The following is a 17,803-nucleotide window of genomic DNA, read 5'->3' as shown; positions in this document are numbered from 1 at the left end:
GAATAAGTTAGGCTGGTCACTAAATACTGAAGGCCATTTACCCAAGGGATGGGCCAGTGTTTATCCACAGGGTCACCATAGTTTTTTGACCTTATATTCTTTTCGTAATTGGACGGAAGACATATTGAGCATCCCGTAACAGATCCACTCAATGATCAGTATGGCTCATTCCGAACATACTGTACACCATGGCTCCATTTAATTACGTCCATGCGAAANCTAAAGTCGCCTCACAATCTACTGATCAAGAACAATGAATTCAAAACAAAGTCTAGATCCATTAACCTATAATTCAGCGGTGAAATCTACACAACTATTACTTGCCTTACAAAACCAAACTCCATTGATTGGGTTACAAAACACTCCGATAGAAGTTTCAAGACCGCAAGTTTCAAGTTCTTCTACTCAAGTCGCTCCACTTAATATACTTAACAATAATTTAAATAATTGGGCAGAATCTGCTCTTTCAACATTGCTAGATAAACCGGATATGCTTATGAATTTAATGCGACTTGGTGCTGCCAGTATTATGGCATCTTATTATGGGCAAACACAGAATCCAACGGGCGTAAATATCTTACAGCAAAGTTCTCCGTTTATTTATAATATGTCTCTTTCACCAAAACAAGCTGAAACACCCTGCATTAATAATGTTAGTCCTATTGAGATGAACAACTCTTCTATGGCATTTACTCCAGTAAAATCACCTTCAACAGAAAAAATTGAACACCAAACCCCGGTATTTACGCCGAATGCATCTCAACAGTTCTCCGACGAACTAGTTTTCTATAACTTTCTTGAACAGAGCAGAAAACTTTCGTGCGACATCAAAAATCAAAATGAGAAGAAAAATTTATCTACAAATAAAAGTAATGGACAAACTATTAGGAAAAGCTGTGCAGGGAGGCCACGTTTAGATCGTTCAGATTGGTGTTGTAGTTTATGTAGATGCATTGAAACTGCACAATGGAGATATCTCAGAAATACCCTTGAGAATAATCAAAACAATATTTGCCATCGTGGTAAAATCCTGGTGTGTAACGCTTGTTATTTAAGAGTGTCTAAGGAAAACAAAATTAGACAAAAAATAAATACCTATAAACTGGAAGGAAACATAAAAATAGACGATAAATAGGAATTGAAAACTTTTTTTTATTTTTTTCTTTATCTCCAAGAAGATGTGTGCGTTCTATCCCTTTATACACACTAATTTATAGATGTAAGATTATGTCTCAAAGATTGCATTTTTATTCACGATTATTTAAAATGGGCCAAATATTCGTATGCGAATGCTGCGAAGAGCAATCTAGATGTATAATTGACCAGAATGAAGTGGAAATAGTGCGTCCAACACATTGCGTTACAGAATATCAACGTAAAATGGGTTATATTCCAGTGATAACATGTAGCCCCATGTCATCAAGAAATCAAACTCCACGCTCAATAATTTCATCATATTTCTATTCACCTAGAGGGAATGAGCCATGAAAATAGTTTATTTTTGATTACATGTTTTTTTTTCCTTAATAAATAGGTCTTGTCTTTTTTCAGTTCCCCCCCCCCCCCCCCTATTTTATATGGTATAAAACAATTACTTTATTTCATTACAATAGAATTAATTGATGGAAAATCCTAATTATTATGAATGAAGAGGTTTTGAATTTCCAGTTTCCAGATTCTACAATTTCAAGGATTTCTAAATCAGTATTAAGTAACAACTCTCGTTTGTCTAAAGACGCATGCAAAATTATCAATAAATGTGCTACATTATTTTCAATTTATTTAGCATCTCTATCGTGTTCCTCTAAAGATGGAAAAAAATCAACAGTGCAGGACTATAATGTAGAGGTCGCTTTGAAGTATATATCTTCGAAGAATAATTCATCTATATAAACATCCAAGAATGTTTATTCTCATTTTAGTTGGAGATAACTCATTAGTGTTTATTGGTTACAGTAACTTAAAAAAGTGTGAATTATCATTTTTTTTTTTAATCCATAATGAAAATACTCGAAGGCACTACACAGTTACATAGTTTAAAAAATTGAACAATATTTTGTCATTATAATAAACTACTTTAATCTCTTTCCAATTTAAATACCAGATTAATTCTTTAAATATAATTTTTCGGCATTCCCAAATACTATCAATAGATACATGTGAATTGATAGTTTCAGAAAACGAATAATATATTTGAAATAAAATATGCGATAACAAATTTCAAATCCTTACATGTTAAAAAGTTTATCTTGAATTTGTGTTATTGGTCATTGGACAATATATGTTTTTTCAGTCTATTTAAGTAAACTATTCCTATTTTAACTTTTAATTTGTTAATAGGTTGCATTTTACATTACTAATTCGATTGATTTTTTTTTTTTTTTTTTTTTTTTTTTTTTTTTTTTTTTACAGAACTTAAAATTCATATGCAGATCGAAGAATTTGACTATTTGAGAAATTTTTCTAATTCAAAACATAACAATAGTATAGATATTTTAATTAGAAAAACAAGATCGATGTTTAAAGCTTGCGCTTTCCTTGACTTTTAGCTTCAATAGCCAGGGAATTATGCAATTTATTTTTATTAATTACAACACGAAGCGGAGATTGGGAAATACATCTTTTGTGTTGTTATAATTTACTTATTTATATTGAAATGCTGCGAATATCCGTAAAACGGTTCTAATCTATTTAACGTTAAACGCATGATAGAAATAGCGGTTTGTAAAATTGATGAGAATAATATAATTTATTGACAGCATTATTGCATTGGGTTCGAGGTAGAAAATTAATTATTTCTTAAGTTCGAAAAATACTTTTATACAATTACTTATAGAAATGTATCCCACGCTGTTTTAAATAACTTAGTGTTTTTGGCACCCAGCTTTTTTGGAATTTTTGAGAGTATTTTTCGCGTTATTAGAAATATATATCCATCGTCACACTAAATGGTAAATGGGGGGCAGGGAAAAAATGGTTTATTTGATGCATATGTTACCTTAACCTGGAATAAATTAAATGTAAGAATATTATTAGTGTTCACATTTCATATTAATAAATGGGAACATTTTTTTGTTTCCATACATCAGAAAGGACGATACATAAGATAAATCGTGAAATTAATTATATTACTAAGTCGAAGAAAAAGTTCGATGAGAAGTCAAATAAATTCATTTTAAATGCATTAAAGTACGATGGAAAGAAGTCAAAAATTTTGGTTGACATAATTAAAATTGAAATATCTAATTCAAATACTACTTTTGAAAGAAGGTTTTTATATTTGCGTCTGCTAGATAGATTAATTATTGGAAATGCGACGTATTTACAGTTGGCATATCAAAATAATTTACTTTCGTGTATTGTTACGCTTTCAGACAGTGCAAATAAGAAAGAGCTGTTTAAATATTCCGAAAAAGAAGAGGAAATAATGCTTTTATGCAACCTTGCGGCATCCTGCCTTAACAAATGGTATGAGAAGTATTCGAGTGTAAATAATGAATCAATTGAATTATTAAGTGAGTTTGTAAATAACTATTTTGTAAATCCTTCAAATACTGAAAATGATTCTCAAGAAAATGGAATGGGTAATAATGAATTGAATAATTTAAAAAATAATCAAAATGATTTCTTGATATCCGAAGAATCGAATATTTTAAACGGTTTAAAACCTCAAGGCTTTACAAGTTTATCTAACCAAGTGTTGGATAATTCAGATTCTTCATGCTTGTTTGAAATGGAAGTTGATCCAGATTTGTTTGACGTAACTTCTAAAGTGAATGGAAATAGCTCATGCAAAATTGTTTTAAACCAAGATTCATCAGTTGAGAATAAGTTTATCGAGGAAGAAATTATTGAAACTTGTGATAAGGATATAAATTTAACGGCAATTGAGCCAAAAACTATTAAAATTGATTATATTGAGGACTCAAACATGAGTGAGATTGAAACAAAGTACAGCTTATTAAAAGAAAAATACTTGTTTCTTGTTCAAAAAAATGAATATTTAATATCTAGATTAGAATATTACGAGGATTTTAATTTGCTTTCAAAAAGAATTACAAGAGACAATCAAAGCCTAAAGAATAATATTGAACTATTTAGTAATTTACCAAACGATATTGATTTAAGCAGTTCCTTTCTAGAAAATTTTGGCAATCTCATACTAAATAATGATTGGGTTTTATTTGAGGATAACCTCATTCAAATGGGTGTTAAATTTCAATTTTCGGAAAATATGGGTAGTTTTAGCTTGTATTTAGGAAACAAACTCCCAAACAGACTAGAAGATTTCACAATAACATTCGACTATTCTTATATACATCCTAGGGCTTTATCAATTATAAAGAAAAATGAAATAGAGTATCCAAGTTATGTTTCAGGAAAACAACAAATATGCCTAATTTTTAACGTAGAATGCAACGATGTATATTTTGGTGTTCCAACAGTGATAGTCAAATTCTTGTTGGCGGATAATACTCCTAAAGTGATAGAAATCCCATTTCCACTATTGGTGAGCAAATTTTCGTATGAGGAAGAACAATATTCAAATGATTTCATCTCAAATCTCTGGCATTCAGAAGTATATTTAATGTCTCAAGCGTCTACACAAATAAATACTAAGTTTTCTATAAATCGAATATCAGATGTAGTAAATAAATGCAAGCTTAATGAATCTTTCTATTTATTGATTGAAAACGAAAATAATGAAGAAACAGACAAAATAATTTATTTACATGGGAATGTATTAAACCGCAAAGTAATCATTCAAATTCGTGAGTCCAACCCAAACAGCTATATCTTGCGTGTAAGATCAGATTCTGGAATTCTTTCTAATTCTATTCTTTCCATAGTGATATTCCAAATAAAAGATGATACTTTTTAACTTGACGCTGATAGACTGAATACGTTGCGATGCACCCCCCCCCCCCACCTAAAGAGGTGGAATGCGGCGCCACATGTAAATATGTGGCTAATAAGCATGTATTTTAGGATATAATTTCTGTTAATGCTTCAATAATTCAATCTATTTGATTCATTTTATGAGAGTCTTTTCACAACATAAATTTGTTAATGTAACTAATTACGTCTATTTCAGGGCTTTTCTTGTAAAGTAAATATGCAAGGAAAATGTACTCTTCATGGTTTAAATAGATACAAAACAATTTGCGAAATAGGTGAAGGCGCATTTGGGGTCGTTTTCAAATGCATGGATCTTGTTACTAACGAAATTGTTGCGCTTAAAGAGTTTAAAACAATCTATTCAGACGAGAACGAAAACTCATATGTTACTAAAAATTCAGCAAATGGTAAAGTAAATACAAATATTTCTCATAATAAAATTCTGAGAGAAATTGCAACACTTAGGAGACTATATGGTCAGAAGAATATCATTCAACTAAAAGATTTTTTTTTACATGAAAACAGATATTATTTATCGTTAGAGTATTTTCCACAGACGCTTCTGCAATATTTAGAAAAAAGTCCTAAAGGGCTCCCCATAGAAATAATTAGATCAAGTATTTACCAGTTGTTGACAGCATTGAAAAAGTGTCACTCTATGGGAATTATTCATCGCGATGTTAAGCCTGAAAATATTTTAATTAAAGAAATTGAGAAAAACATGAACTTGGAACTTAAGCTTTGCGATTTTGGGTTCGCAAGGTTCATTCAACAAAATAAAAGTTATTCAAATCAATTTAAAGATAGTTTGTCAAAATCAGTGGATAGTTTATGTGTAGCAAGCCGTCCACTTACAAGTTACGTTTCTACGAGATGGTATAGAGCTCCAGAGCTGCTCGTAAAAAGTACGGAGTATGGGCCTGGAATAGATGTTTGGGCAGTTGGTTGTATAATGGCAGAACTGATTGATGGAGAACCGTTGTTTCCAGGGACAAGCGACATTGATCAACTTTATTTAATAAGAAATACAATAGGAAAATTAGATAGCAAAAGTCAAGGCATTCTTGAATCAGACAAAAGGCTCTACGACGCGTACAAAAAACATTTTTATAATGGATTTATATCGGGGTCAAATTCAAGATACAACACTGAGTTAAGCCAATCAAGCGCAGTAATTCCTCCATACCAAATAATTTCAATCAAAGAGAGGTACGAAAAAAAAGTTGATCTTATAGCGCTTGACTTTCTGCAAAAATCCCTAACAATCGATCCGAAGATGCGACCAGATTGTCAAGAATTGTTGTTACATCCGTTTTTCTCTTCAATCAACGGGACTGAAGGCTTTGCTAAATATGAGCAGGAGTACGTTTCATCTTCACTATTAAATATTACAGATGCGTCGTCTAAGTCACTTTCATTGCCAATTTTTTTTGAGTCTTGTCATTCCTCCGCAAAACACAGAGGAAAAAATTATGATTGCGAAGACAATGATGGCGTAAATAAGTTCTTGGAGAATTTTGAACAACCTTGCGCAAAAAATAAGTGTGTCTTGAACGATGACAAAACCACTGCCCCTTCTACTCCGGACGATAAATCCACTCCTTTGCCACACAGCGGTATATTTTATAATTCAAAAATTTGGTGCGAAAAAATTTCACTCCCTAAATTTCCACACATTATGCCACCTCCACCTAAAAATATAAACAATTTGAAGAATTGGTCGAATATTGATATGCAAGAAAATATAAAGTAATAACGATCCAGAAATAATAATGTAGACAACCGAAAGGAATTAATTAGATTTATATTATAAGCTGATATATATAGAATTTCTAATAATAAATACCACCAACTTGTTAAAGTAGCAATCAGTTACTATTAATATTCATTCTCTAATATTTTAGTTATTTTTTTAATTAATTGCGTAATTTGCCCATTCCCGCTGTGAATATTTGTAGTTATAAATGCTTCTTAATGAGTTTTGAATAAATTACTTATTAATGTTAATAGAGGCTGGTAACATTGGCTCTAGCTCTTACTATGTCTAAAATTAGGTTCCAGAAAAGTCAATTATTAATTGAACCAGGACCTCCAAAAGAGATAGACGAGGATCATCGCGATTTTTTAATTAAGGAGTCTAAATGGATGTATGGATGTTTCATAGATGAACACAAATGGAAAATAAAATCATTTAAAGCAGTTGCTCAATGTGCAATTAGATACCTTCAGACCAAAGACCAACGATTAAAAAAACGAAAAGAAGAAGAAGATAAACGTCTAAGGATTGTTTCAAAAAATATTTCAGTAAACATCAATAAATTCTGGAATAACATTTCTAAGATTGTGAGACATCGAAAGCTAAGCGAATTAAATAAGCTTTTGAGAATCAAGCAATTCGAAAAACTTGATAAACTTGTATCTGAAACTGAAAAATTTTATTTTGGGACTAATGAGGATTCAGGAAAAAAAACTCAACCAAATGATAAATACTGCAAAGTAGATTTAAAAAATAAATCTGATAGTGAAGATGATCTCGAAACAGACAATTGGGACTATATTGAAGAGGTTGACAATAAATTAGATCTAGAAATGGAAAGTTCTGACTTTGATAGTGATGAAGTTAATGCTGAGTTAGATGAACTGAATAACGATGCAAGCTTAAATTTAGAAGAGTTGTACTTAAAGTATTATGGTAATCCTCACGACAAAAAAAATAATTTAAAAAGAGATAAATCAGACCATGCTTATATTGGAGATGCAATAAAACGTAAAAAAAACTACTGTGAAGAGTATGTTAAAACCACTATTAGCAAACATATTGAAGAAGAGTTGCGTACGGAAAAAGAAATGAATGACACAGATAAAAAAAATGATTTTAGTCTGAAGGATGAATATGAAACGTTGAGAAATGATGCAAACACTCTAATTGATAAAGCTATTGCAAACCTAGAAGAAAAAAATAATCCACCAAATTTTTTGGAAACTAATAGTGCTCTCGCAAAAGTTTCCATCGATCAAATTAAAATCCCTTTTCTTCTAAAAAATAATATGAGGGAATATCAAGTTGCTGGGCTCGAATGGATGGTTAAATTGTACAAAAGAGGATTAAATGGAATCCTTGCTGATGAAATGGGTCTTGGAAAGACAATTCAAACTATTTCGCTCCTTGCATATCTTGCTTGCTATATGAAAAATTGGGGGCCACATTTAATTGTTGTACCTACCAGCGTAATGTTGAATTGGGAAATGGAATTTAAACGATGGCTTCCATGCTTCAAAGTTATCACGTACTTTGGAACTCCAAAAGAGAGACAGAAGAAAAGGATTGGATGGAACGACCCTAATGCATTTAATGTATGTATTGCGTCATATACTTTAATCTTACAAGATGCACATATATTTAAAAGGAAACAATGGCAATATTTAATTTTAGATGAGGCTCAAAATATCAAGAACTTTAAGTCTCAAAAATGGCAAGTAATGTTATCATTTAATACTGAAAGAAGGCTTCTGCTTACAGGCACACCATTACAAAATAATTTAATGGAACTTTGGTCATTACTGCATTTTTTGATGCCTCATATATTCACATCGCATCATGACTTTAAAACTTGGTTTTCCGACCCTTTAACAACTGCCATTGAAAATCAACAGGTTGAAAATGAAAGAAATTTATTAAGAAGACTTCACTCTGTGTTGAGACCCTTTTTATTAAGAAGATTAAAAAAGGATGTGGAAAAGGAAATGCCATCAAAAATTGAACATGTAATTAAGTGCCCCTTAAGCAAGCGTCAAAAAGAGCTATATGATGAATTCCTTGAAAGTAAAACAACTCAGAATACTATTGCTGGCGGAGATTATATTGGCTTAATGAATGTATTAATGCAGTTAAGAAAAGTTTGTAATCATCCTGATCTTTTTGAACCTAGGACAATTAAGACGCCAATTGTTGAAAAAAAACTAATGATAAATTATTCATTTAGCTCGCTAATATTCTTCCCAAATATATGTATTACAATGTCATCTAATGTGCCTGGACTGGGAAAAAATATCTCGACAAATAATTACCTATATATCGGCAAAAAAACTAATAATTCGAAATACACGACTCTGTTTGACAAATTAACTAATCATAGGTTTGTGAATATACCAAATATTTTTATTTTATACAACGAAATCCATATGAGCAAGTTTCAAGCACAATCACAATGCGAATTAACTTACAAAAAATGGACTGAAACACAATCCTGTAATTACAACATAGAAAATTCATTGTTCAGCAAACGTATTATAGGAACTGAGAATCTGTTGGAAATAAACCGTTTTATAAGAATTGGTCTTGATAGATTAGCTTCTGTTGAATTCAACTCCCCCTTAATAGGAATGGATTCAAAAAATACCGAGTACACAAAGGATGTTAATAAATATATACTTGACCACATTTCTAATAACAAGGTGAAAAATAAACCTAATAGTGTTATGAATTCAACAGAGAATGTTTCTTTATTTTATAAAGAGGATAATCAAAAGATTGCATCCGAATGGAGAACCTTCGTGTGACTACCCACATTTATTGGATGAATCGGTTCAAATATTTCATTCAAATAAGATTAAAAATACGAATTGTGATAGTAAACCATGGATAAAATTTGGTTTACCATTCAATGTTGTTTATGGAAAAGATTGTAGAGATTTTATTTTGGATCAAATACAAAATAAGTTAAAAATGGTTGGTGAAAAAACATTTTCATTCTCAACTTTTCCTAATTTACTTTCAAATCGAACAAAATCTTATAAAAATACAGCTATATCATATAAGTCAATTGATTACAATACTCTCAATGAAATGAATGCTAAATTAATTAATTTAGGAATATTTTCAAGCAAATCATTATTTGTGAAACCTAATTTTTGCAAGCAGCTCCCAATGTTATCACAATTCAACATGATTCTTGAGAGAAAAGTTATTTCAACAAATTTTTCCATTCCTATAGAGGGTAAATATTCATTCGTTAAAAATGAGCTTTTTTGTAACTCATATATTTCTTTACAAGTTGATAATTTAATTAATTCTTCAAATGCATATTTACATAATATTTCCTTCCTTAAAAAGTGTATTGTTCCTCCTAGAAGAATAATTGAGGATGATTGCGGAAAATTACAAATACTTTCTCAATTATTACATAAACTCTTTAATGAAGGGCATAGATGTATCATTTTCACGCAGATGAGCAAAATGCTGGATGTTTTAGAATCCTTCATAAACTACCGAGGATACAACTATCTTCGATTAGATGGAAGCACTAAAGTTGATGACAGACAAAAACTTGTGAATAGATTTAACAGAGATCAACGAATTTATCTATTTATTTCGTCAACTAGGTCTGGTGGGGTTGGATTGAATTTAACTGGCGCAGATACTGTTATTTTTTATGATTCCGACTGGAACCCAGCAATGGACAGACAAGCAATGGATCGCTGCCATAGAATTGGCCAAACAAGAGATGTAAACATATATAGGCTGGTTTCTGAATGGACAATTGAGGAAAGTATTTTTAAAAAGCAACTCCAAAAGAGATTATTAGATGATGTTGTTGTTGATCAAGGTCGCTTCACTTCAGAGTTTTTTTCAAAAAACGATATTCAAAAAATGATTGGGTCAAGAAATCAGAATATGCTTAATTCTGATAATAACAGTATTTATGTTACAAGGGTACTCCATGAAAGCTCAACTACCGATTCGAATGCTTCAGCAAATTTTAATGACAACCAAAAGAAAGAATTTGAAGATGTTTTAGCTGCAGTAGAAGATTTAGATGATATTAATGCGCTGAAGAAATCTTCTAGAGAAATTGCCACAGAGAATGATGATTTTATCAATGAATTTGAAGAAAAAATAAAGTATAAGGTTGAATCAAACGGAACTCTAGAAAAAGACAATGTTGGTAATTTTAATCAGTATGACATAACTACAAATATCACGCTGAATAACTTACTCAAATATTGCATTGAATTTTTTGAAAGTGTGTCAGTTCCTCTAGATATTCAAAATGAAGTTGATTTATTAGAATTTCAAATAAATAATATTAATAGTGACAGCTCAATTGAAAATTCATTATCCGAATATTCGCAGAGTGAATTGTCATACGATTAGCTATTGATTTCAGAGATGTTGATTGTAAAAGCAAGATGAATATTAATTAATTAAAAAGTTTTATATTACTATATATTTGTTATTATTGCCATTAATTAGGCGCCTAATAATTCTACGCATCTCATTTTAAGTCAAATACAATATTTTTTTTCAATGAATAAACGGCCAAGAGAATCTACCCTTTGGAGTGAATACTCATCCATATCTCTCTCAAGTATTGAGATAATTGATTCAGAAGTTAAAAAGGGATGCATGGAATTCCGGAAAGATTTGTCTGAACAGGTTACGATACATTTAAGAGAACGGATTCCATCCAAAATAGTTCAACTAAACAATCGAATGAAAATTTCTGATAAACCGGGATCAGTTTTATCTTCTGAGGAGTTAAAGCCTATTAATAATGGTGATGGCAAAGTTTATTCGAATCTGCAGATTAAAGAACTAGTCGCCTATGTTAAACAGGAAGTTAGTGAGTTAATTGAAATGGTTAGTTCTATAAAATTATGGGTACAACTAAATATTCCCCAAATTCAAGACGGAAATAATTTCGGAGTAGGAATACAAGAAGAGACTATCCAGGAGCTTGGTAGAGTTGAAGATGCAACATTTTCATTGTACGAAAGCGTATGTAAGTACTATTCTGAAAGGGCGAGACTCTCATCGAAAATAATCAAATATCCCAACGTTGAGGATTATGTGGAAGCAGTTAGAGAATTAGACGAGAGATATTGGGTCTCATTGCGTTGCTCGATAGCTGATATGAGAAATAATTATGCATGGCTACACGACCTTTTAACTAAAAATTGGGGAAAGCTGAGTAAGCCTCGTAATTCGGAAGGTACGAGTATGGTTTATTAGAACTATTTACAAATAATTCGTGTTTGACGTTTCTGCATTATAATTAGTATTTCAGCACTCCTATATAGGATTTATCTAGACAAATTTTTTTCAATTTTTTTAAAAACTTTGTACGCCATTAAGCGTCTTCTGTCGAATTGTGAATTTTATAGTATTTAGCGAGAATAATTATTGCATTCTAAGACGAAATAATATTCATAATAAATCACGAATAACTACATAAATATAAGCAATAAACTATTTATTCGATTTCTTTCGCATACACTGATTCCATTTTTATTATTTCTTTTTTATACCAATGGCAACTGATAAACTTAAGTTGTTTGCTGACTTCTTGAAAGACAAACCAAGTTTAAAACACGAAATGTCACCATCTTATAATCCATCAGAAGTGGAGTCACATTGGGACGCTATTTGGTGTGAATCAAAAATATACCTCCCAAATTTTGAAAGGGCAAGTAATCTACCTTTGGAAAATAAATTTGTTATTGCCCTTCCTCCCCCTAACGTTACGGGAAGGCTTCATTTAGGTCATACACTTACTGCAGCAATTCAAGATAGTTTATGCCGTTATAATAGATTAATAGGCAAAGAAGTGCTTTGGATTCCAGGCACAGATCATGCCGGCATAGCAACTCAAACTGTTGTAGAGAGAATTATTCATCAAACAGATAACGTTACTAGACATGATTTAGGAAGAGACAATTTTCTTAAAAAAGTTTGGGAGTGGAAAGAAAAACACGGATCTGCTATCTGTTCTCAATTTCGTAGACTTGGATGCTCGCTGGATTGGTCAAGGGAATTTTTTACCTTGGATGAAAACATGTCTAAAGCAGTGAATAATGCGTTTATTCAATTGTTTAATCAAGGGTATATTTTTAGAAAAACTAGACTTGTATCTTGGTGTTCATATCTCCGCACAGCCTTATCAGATATAGAGGTTGATCTATTAGAAGTTAACAAGCCTTCAAGAATTAGGATTCCAGGTTATGAAAAAACTGTCGAAGTTGGGGTTCTATGGCATTTTTCTTATCCATTAGAACAGCATGGTCAAACATATGAATGGCACTTTATGCCAGAAAACATTACTAATATTGAAAAAATAACAGTTGCTACAACCAGAATTGAGACTATGTTGGGGGATGTCGCCGTTGCAGTAAACCCAAAAGACAATAGATATAAATCTCTAATAGGGAAATATTGTTTACATCCATTTATCAAGGATCGTAAGATTATTATCATTGCAGATGAACACGTAGATCCAGAATTTGGAACTGGATGTGTAAAGATTACCCCTGCCCACGATAAAAACGATTTTGAAATTGCATCTAGATATAATGAAAGGCATAAAAGCGAACCATTATTTGAAAAGCTCAAGTTCATTTCAGTATTCACTAATGACGGAAATATTGGGCCTGGTTTCGGAATTTTTTCTGGAATACACCGTTTCAAATGCAGAGAATTGGTTGAAAAAGAATTAGAAAAAATTAAACTACTAGTTGAAAAAACTCCTAATTCAAAAGCAATGCAGATTCCAATTTGCTCAAGGTCAAATGATATAGTTGAATTATTCCTTATTCCCCAATGGTGGATGAACTGCAAACCATTTGCTGAAAAAGCATGCAAAGCTGTGAAGAATCATGAACTCCAAATCGAACCCAAATTTCATGAACAAACATGGTTTTATTGGCTGGAAAACATACAAGATTGGTGTATTTCTAGGCAACTTTGGTGGGGGCACAGAATACCTGCATACAAGATTATTTCAAGTAAATTAAATTCAACAGAAGAAATTTGGGTCGCTGCCAAAGATGAGGAGACAGCAATTAAAGAAGCAATTCAAAAATATGGTTTAAGTGAATGTGACTTTCATGTTGAGAGAGATAGCGATGTTCTTGATACATGGTTTTCATCTGGTTTAATACCATTTTCCCCTCTTGGGTGGCCAGATGAAGTTAACCAAAAAACTAAACTGAGCGATCTTTCCACATTTTTTCCAACAACTCTCTTAGAAACTGGATCAGATATATTATTCTTTTGGGTTGCGCGAATGGTCATGTTGAGTTTTGCTTGTACTGATAAATTGCCTTTCAAAACCATTTATTTACATGCAATGGTACGCGATTCACAAGGAAGAAAGATGTCAAAATCACTTGGAAATGTAATTGATCCAATTGAGATCATCGAAGGTATTTCTCTTGATGATTTAAATAAAAAGCTTGATCAAGGAAATCTCCCTCTTCAAGAAATAAAAAAATCAAAGGAGAATAACCTTAAAGACTTCCCTGATGGAATTCCTGAATGTGGGGCAGATGCGCTTAGAATTGGTTTACTAGCTTACACAAAGCAAGGAAGGAACATTAACCTAGATACAAAACGTGTAGTTGCATATAGACATTTTTGCAATAAACTATGGAATGCTTGTAAATTTGCATTTGGGAACATTGAAAACGTTGCAAATCATATGAAACAAAACTTCGAAGCGATAACGATTAACGAACTATTCTCAAACCATAGTGAAGACTTATTGTGGGAAGATTATTATGTTCTTTATCGATTGATGGTCTGCATTAATTGCGTTAAGGAGTCATTCGATAATTTCTTGTTCTCAGATGTTGTAACAGCAACTTACAATTTTTGGCTTTATGAGCTCTGTGATGTATATCTTGAGCTCGTTAAGAGTAGGTTTAAAAATATTGAATCGTCATTTCGATATGCATACACAGCAGCACAAGTTTTATCTATTTGTATTGAGTACGGATTAGTGCTTTTACACCCCTTAACTCCATTTGTTACAGAAGAACTATATCAAAGATTTAAGCAAGTGACACGATCTTCCATAATTAGTTCAATATCAACATCTGAATTCCCACAAATTTCCGTTCACAATGGACTTATATCCTCTAGAGATCACGAATTTAAAAAAATGATGAATATTGTCACAAAGATACGTTCTTTAACAGCTATACTAGGAATATCAAACAAAGACAAAATAAATATTAAGGTTCATGTAGTTTACAATGGAACAGATCTCGAATACATAGATCTCATTTCAAACGTTGCAACCGCATTCGTTACAAAGCTATCGCAAATAGGTGGAACAATGGTGCTTCTTAATCCAAGTATAGATGAGATTGATGAATTAAAAAAAAATTGTTTGCTAGACATTGTAGATGAAAAGACCGTTTATTATTTGAAACCTCCAGAGTTTGTGGACTTATCTATAGCGCTTAAAAAAATAGAAAAACAAATTGATTCAAATGTTAAATCCCTTGAATCATACAATAAAAAAAAGTCATCTTCATCATATGATAAAGTTCCAGAATCTGTTAAAAAGCTCAATGATGAAAAAATTGATCAGCTTGTTTCTACCATTGATGCACTTAGAGTTGCGCATTCAAATATAGAGAGTCTCATCAATCAATAACATGTAATTACTTTTGCAAAAAAGGTATTGTTGGAATTAATTAATTAATTAAACAAAATGAAAATAAAGCAAAACATGGCGCCTAGTTTATTTACCCCGCTCTCCCGTGGAGCGCACCATAAACATCAATTTTAGACTAGATAATAATAGTAATCGATAAATTGAGAGATAGGAGGAATTAATCTTTTTTTATATGAAATTGTTGTTTCTACGCTCTATTTGTTAATAATATGGAAGCTTTAGAATGCCAACTCTTCATTGAAAGCAAAAATCAGGAAATTGAGTGTCTGGCAGTAACTCCTAATGGTTACTTTTGCGCTGTTGCCCAAAAAGAAGGAAGTATTACCATTTTTGATACAATTACTTTTCATTCATGGCTGAAGATTCTAAGTATTGAGCAATATTCTTTGAGGAGTTTATTCTTTTTGAAAAAATCTAATTCAGATTTTGGGTTTCAAAATTCTCAATTAATCGACAGTAATTCATTTTTAGAAAATGAAAATTTGAGTGAAACTGATAGTGACTGTACCAATACTACAGCATGCACATCTCCTATTAAATCTCCTTTGAGAAAATCTCGTTACTCTCTATCTAGCAATTATATTAATATGTCTGATTTGTATAAATACAGACTTGTAGGTTTGGGTCTCGACGGAAGAATTATCGAGTGGGACTTGAGCACTGGTATGACCTTGGAAACTACTTTTTCTTATGGAGGTGCAATTTTTCAAGGCTCTTTATCTCCATCATGTGAAAATTTAGCTTTGGCATGTGCAGATGGTTCGATTAAAATGTTTAGTTTATTAAACAATGAACTTTCATTTTCGTATTCATTGCCAAAGCATAGCAATAAGCTCCTATCAATTACATTTCTAAATGAAAATACAATAATAGCAGGATCTAGTGATGGAATAATTCTAGAATATAACCTGGAAACAAGAATGTGCATTAATAAGATGTCGGTATGCACTGGTAAAAAATCAACTGATAAAAGAAATTCAAAAAATGTATCAATATGGTGCTTAGTGACTCTAGAGTCTGATAATATTTTATTTAGCGGAGATTCGAATGGAACTGTAGTAGTTTGGGATTTAATCACCTATACGGCAATAAATACATTTAAGCTTCACCATGGAGATGTTCTAACGCTTTCAAAACTCGGAAATATTAACACTAAAGCCTCAAATACTACTATTGTTTCAACTGGAATTGACGGCCGTGTGGTAACATATATTAATACAAAAAACTTTGATCATTCTGAGAAATCTGGAAAGTGGCTTCCTAGTTCATTTTGTTATCCGCATTCATCTTCTATAGGCTCAGTTGCAACCGTAGCTATACCCCAAATAAATGGGCCATTAGCCTTATCTGGAACCTGGGATGGAAAATTGATTCTTTGGTTGTCGCTTGAGCGCAGTAAAAAGAATTCTAACAATGATTACGAATTTGTATCTACTTCTTCGAAGCTCAAATTCTTGGCTCTTCCTGCGGGAGTATTAAAAAACCCACAAAATATTCACATAGCAGAAAGTGAACGTTTAATACTTCACCAAAGTTTAAGAAATCTTGAATTATGGTTCATTTCAGATCCCGAAATAACTAGCATTAAATCAGGTTCCGGAAAAATTTTGATAAACCCATTTCAAATTACTTATAGCAAATTAAATAATATATGCTCAAATATCACTGATAACGATACAAATGTCTCTAATTTAGTTCCAGTGCAACCAATCAAATTATTAGACATTAAACTTTCCAACAAAAAAAATGAAATTATTGTTTGCAGTGTCTTAAGCATAGACGGGAATTATATTGTGAGTTCATTTTCTGACTCTGGAATAAGAGCATTGCATATTGATCTGCAAAGCCTAAATATTAATAATGTTCAACTTGAATCTTGTAACAATGTGATGGCTACCTGCATGAAATTTCTAACAAATACCGTTTTAATTATTGGTGGTTTTTTGACGCAAGATTGCAAGAATAATCCAAAAATAAGTCCAAAAATTTTTATTATTGATATCGAAAGAGATATTATTATTTATTCTTTAGAACTTAAACATCAGATTAATAGTGAATATTCTCGAATTGGAAAAATAACTGAATTAAGTATTTCCTCAGATAATCAATGGCTTGCGGTGTTAACAAGTTTTGGTAATACTTTTATTATTGACCTTGATTCATTTAAATTAGAAGCAGATCTAACAAATTTACAAAGCGAAGTTTTCAATCCTTTCTCACAAAACAATTATTCTACACCAATTGCTTCTATATCTTTCAATAATCGTGAAAGTGATATTGTTTCTGTTATGATGTCCGACGGAAAGTATTACTTTTATTCGATAGGGTTGAAAAAAACTATACCGAAGGAATACCTAAGAAATCATAAAGATTTCACAGATAAATCATCGAATATCTATAAAGTTCCCAAAAAGAAATATTCTCCAATTTTGCATGGACCGATA

General features: G+C 31.6%; 8 protein-coding genes across 8 annotated transcripts; all 8 read left to right on the top strand.

The window, feature by feature from the left end:
- Nucleotides 1-253: 253 nt before the first annotated feature.
- Nucleotides 254-1,135, top strand: Chro.80355 (hypothetical protein). The annotated part of the gene is made up of 1 exon (XM_661954.1): nucleotides 254-1,135. The coding sequence occupies one exon, from the start codon at nucleotides 254-256 to the stop codon at nucleotides 1,133-1,135; it is 882 nt and encodes a 293-aa protein (XP_667046.1).
- A 506-nt stretch (nucleotides 1,136-1,641) lies between these two features.
- Chro.80356 (hypothetical protein) lies at nucleotides 1,642-1,893 on the top strand. Its single annotated transcript, XM_661953.1, has 1 exon — nucleotides 1,642-1,893. One exon carries the CDS (start codon nucleotides 1,642-1,644, stop codon nucleotides 1,891-1,893), a length of 252 nt encoding a protein of 83 aa, XP_667045.1.
- Nucleotides 1,894-3,058: 1,165 nt separating this feature from the next.
- Chro.80357 (ENSANGP00000019991) lies at nucleotides 3,059-4,882 on the top strand. Its single annotated transcript, XM_661952.1, has 1 exon — nucleotides 3,059-4,882. The coding sequence occupies one exon, from the start codon at nucleotides 3,059-3,061 to the stop codon at nucleotides 4,880-4,882; it is 1,824 nt and encodes a 607-aa protein (XP_667044.1).
- A 234-nt stretch (nucleotides 4,883-5,116) lies between these two features.
- Nucleotides 5,117-6,652, top strand: Chro.80358 (serine/threonine protein kinase KKIALRE). Its single annotated transcript, XM_661951.1, has 1 exon — nucleotides 5,117-6,652. One exon carries the CDS (start codon nucleotides 5,117-5,119, stop codon nucleotides 6,650-6,652), a length of 1,536 nt encoding a protein of 511 aa, XP_667043.1.
- A 287-nt stretch (nucleotides 6,653-6,939) lies between these two features.
- On the top strand, nucleotides 6,940-9,459 carry Chro.80359 (hypothetical protein). Its single annotated transcript, XM_661950.1, has 1 exon — nucleotides 6,940-9,459. The coding sequence occupies one exon, from the start codon at nucleotides 6,940-6,942 to the stop codon at nucleotides 9,457-9,459; it is 2,520 nt and encodes an 839-aa protein (XP_667042.1).
- Nucleotides 9,460-11,206: 1,747 nt separating this feature from the next.
- Chro.80360 (subunit of proteaseome activator complex) lies at nucleotides 11,207-11,911 on the top strand. The annotated part of the gene is made up of 1 exon (XM_661949.1): nucleotides 11,207-11,911. The coding sequence occupies one exon, from the start codon at nucleotides 11,207-11,209 to the stop codon at nucleotides 11,909-11,911; it is 705 nt and encodes a 234-aa protein (XP_667041.1).
- Nucleotides 11,912-12,209: 298 nt separating this feature from the next.
- On the top strand, nucleotides 12,210-15,338 carry Chro.80361 (valyl tRNA synthetase). The annotated part of the gene is made up of 1 exon (XM_661948.1): nucleotides 12,210-15,338. The coding sequence occupies one exon, from the start codon at nucleotides 12,210-12,212 to the stop codon at nucleotides 15,336-15,338; it is 3,129 nt and encodes a 1,042-aa protein (XP_667040.1).
- A 230-nt stretch (nucleotides 15,339-15,568) lies between these two features.
- Chro.80362 (hypothetical protein) lies at nucleotides 15,569-17,803 on the top strand (the record flags this gene model as incomplete). The annotated part of the gene is made up of 1 exon (XM_661947.1): nucleotides 15,569-17,803. A coding segment is annotated over one exon (2,235 nt), but the record flags the coding sequence as incomplete, so codon positions are not given.

Source organism: Cryptosporidium hominis (assembly GCF_000006425.1).
Source record: "Cryptosporidium hominis TU502 chromosome 8 CHRO018126, whole genome shotgun sequence".
Taxonomy (NCBI): domain Eukaryota; phylum Apicomplexa; class Conoidasida; order Eucoccidiorida; family Cryptosporidiidae; genus Cryptosporidium; species Cryptosporidium hominis.
This window is presented reverse-complemented; position numbering and strand designations above follow the sequence as displayed.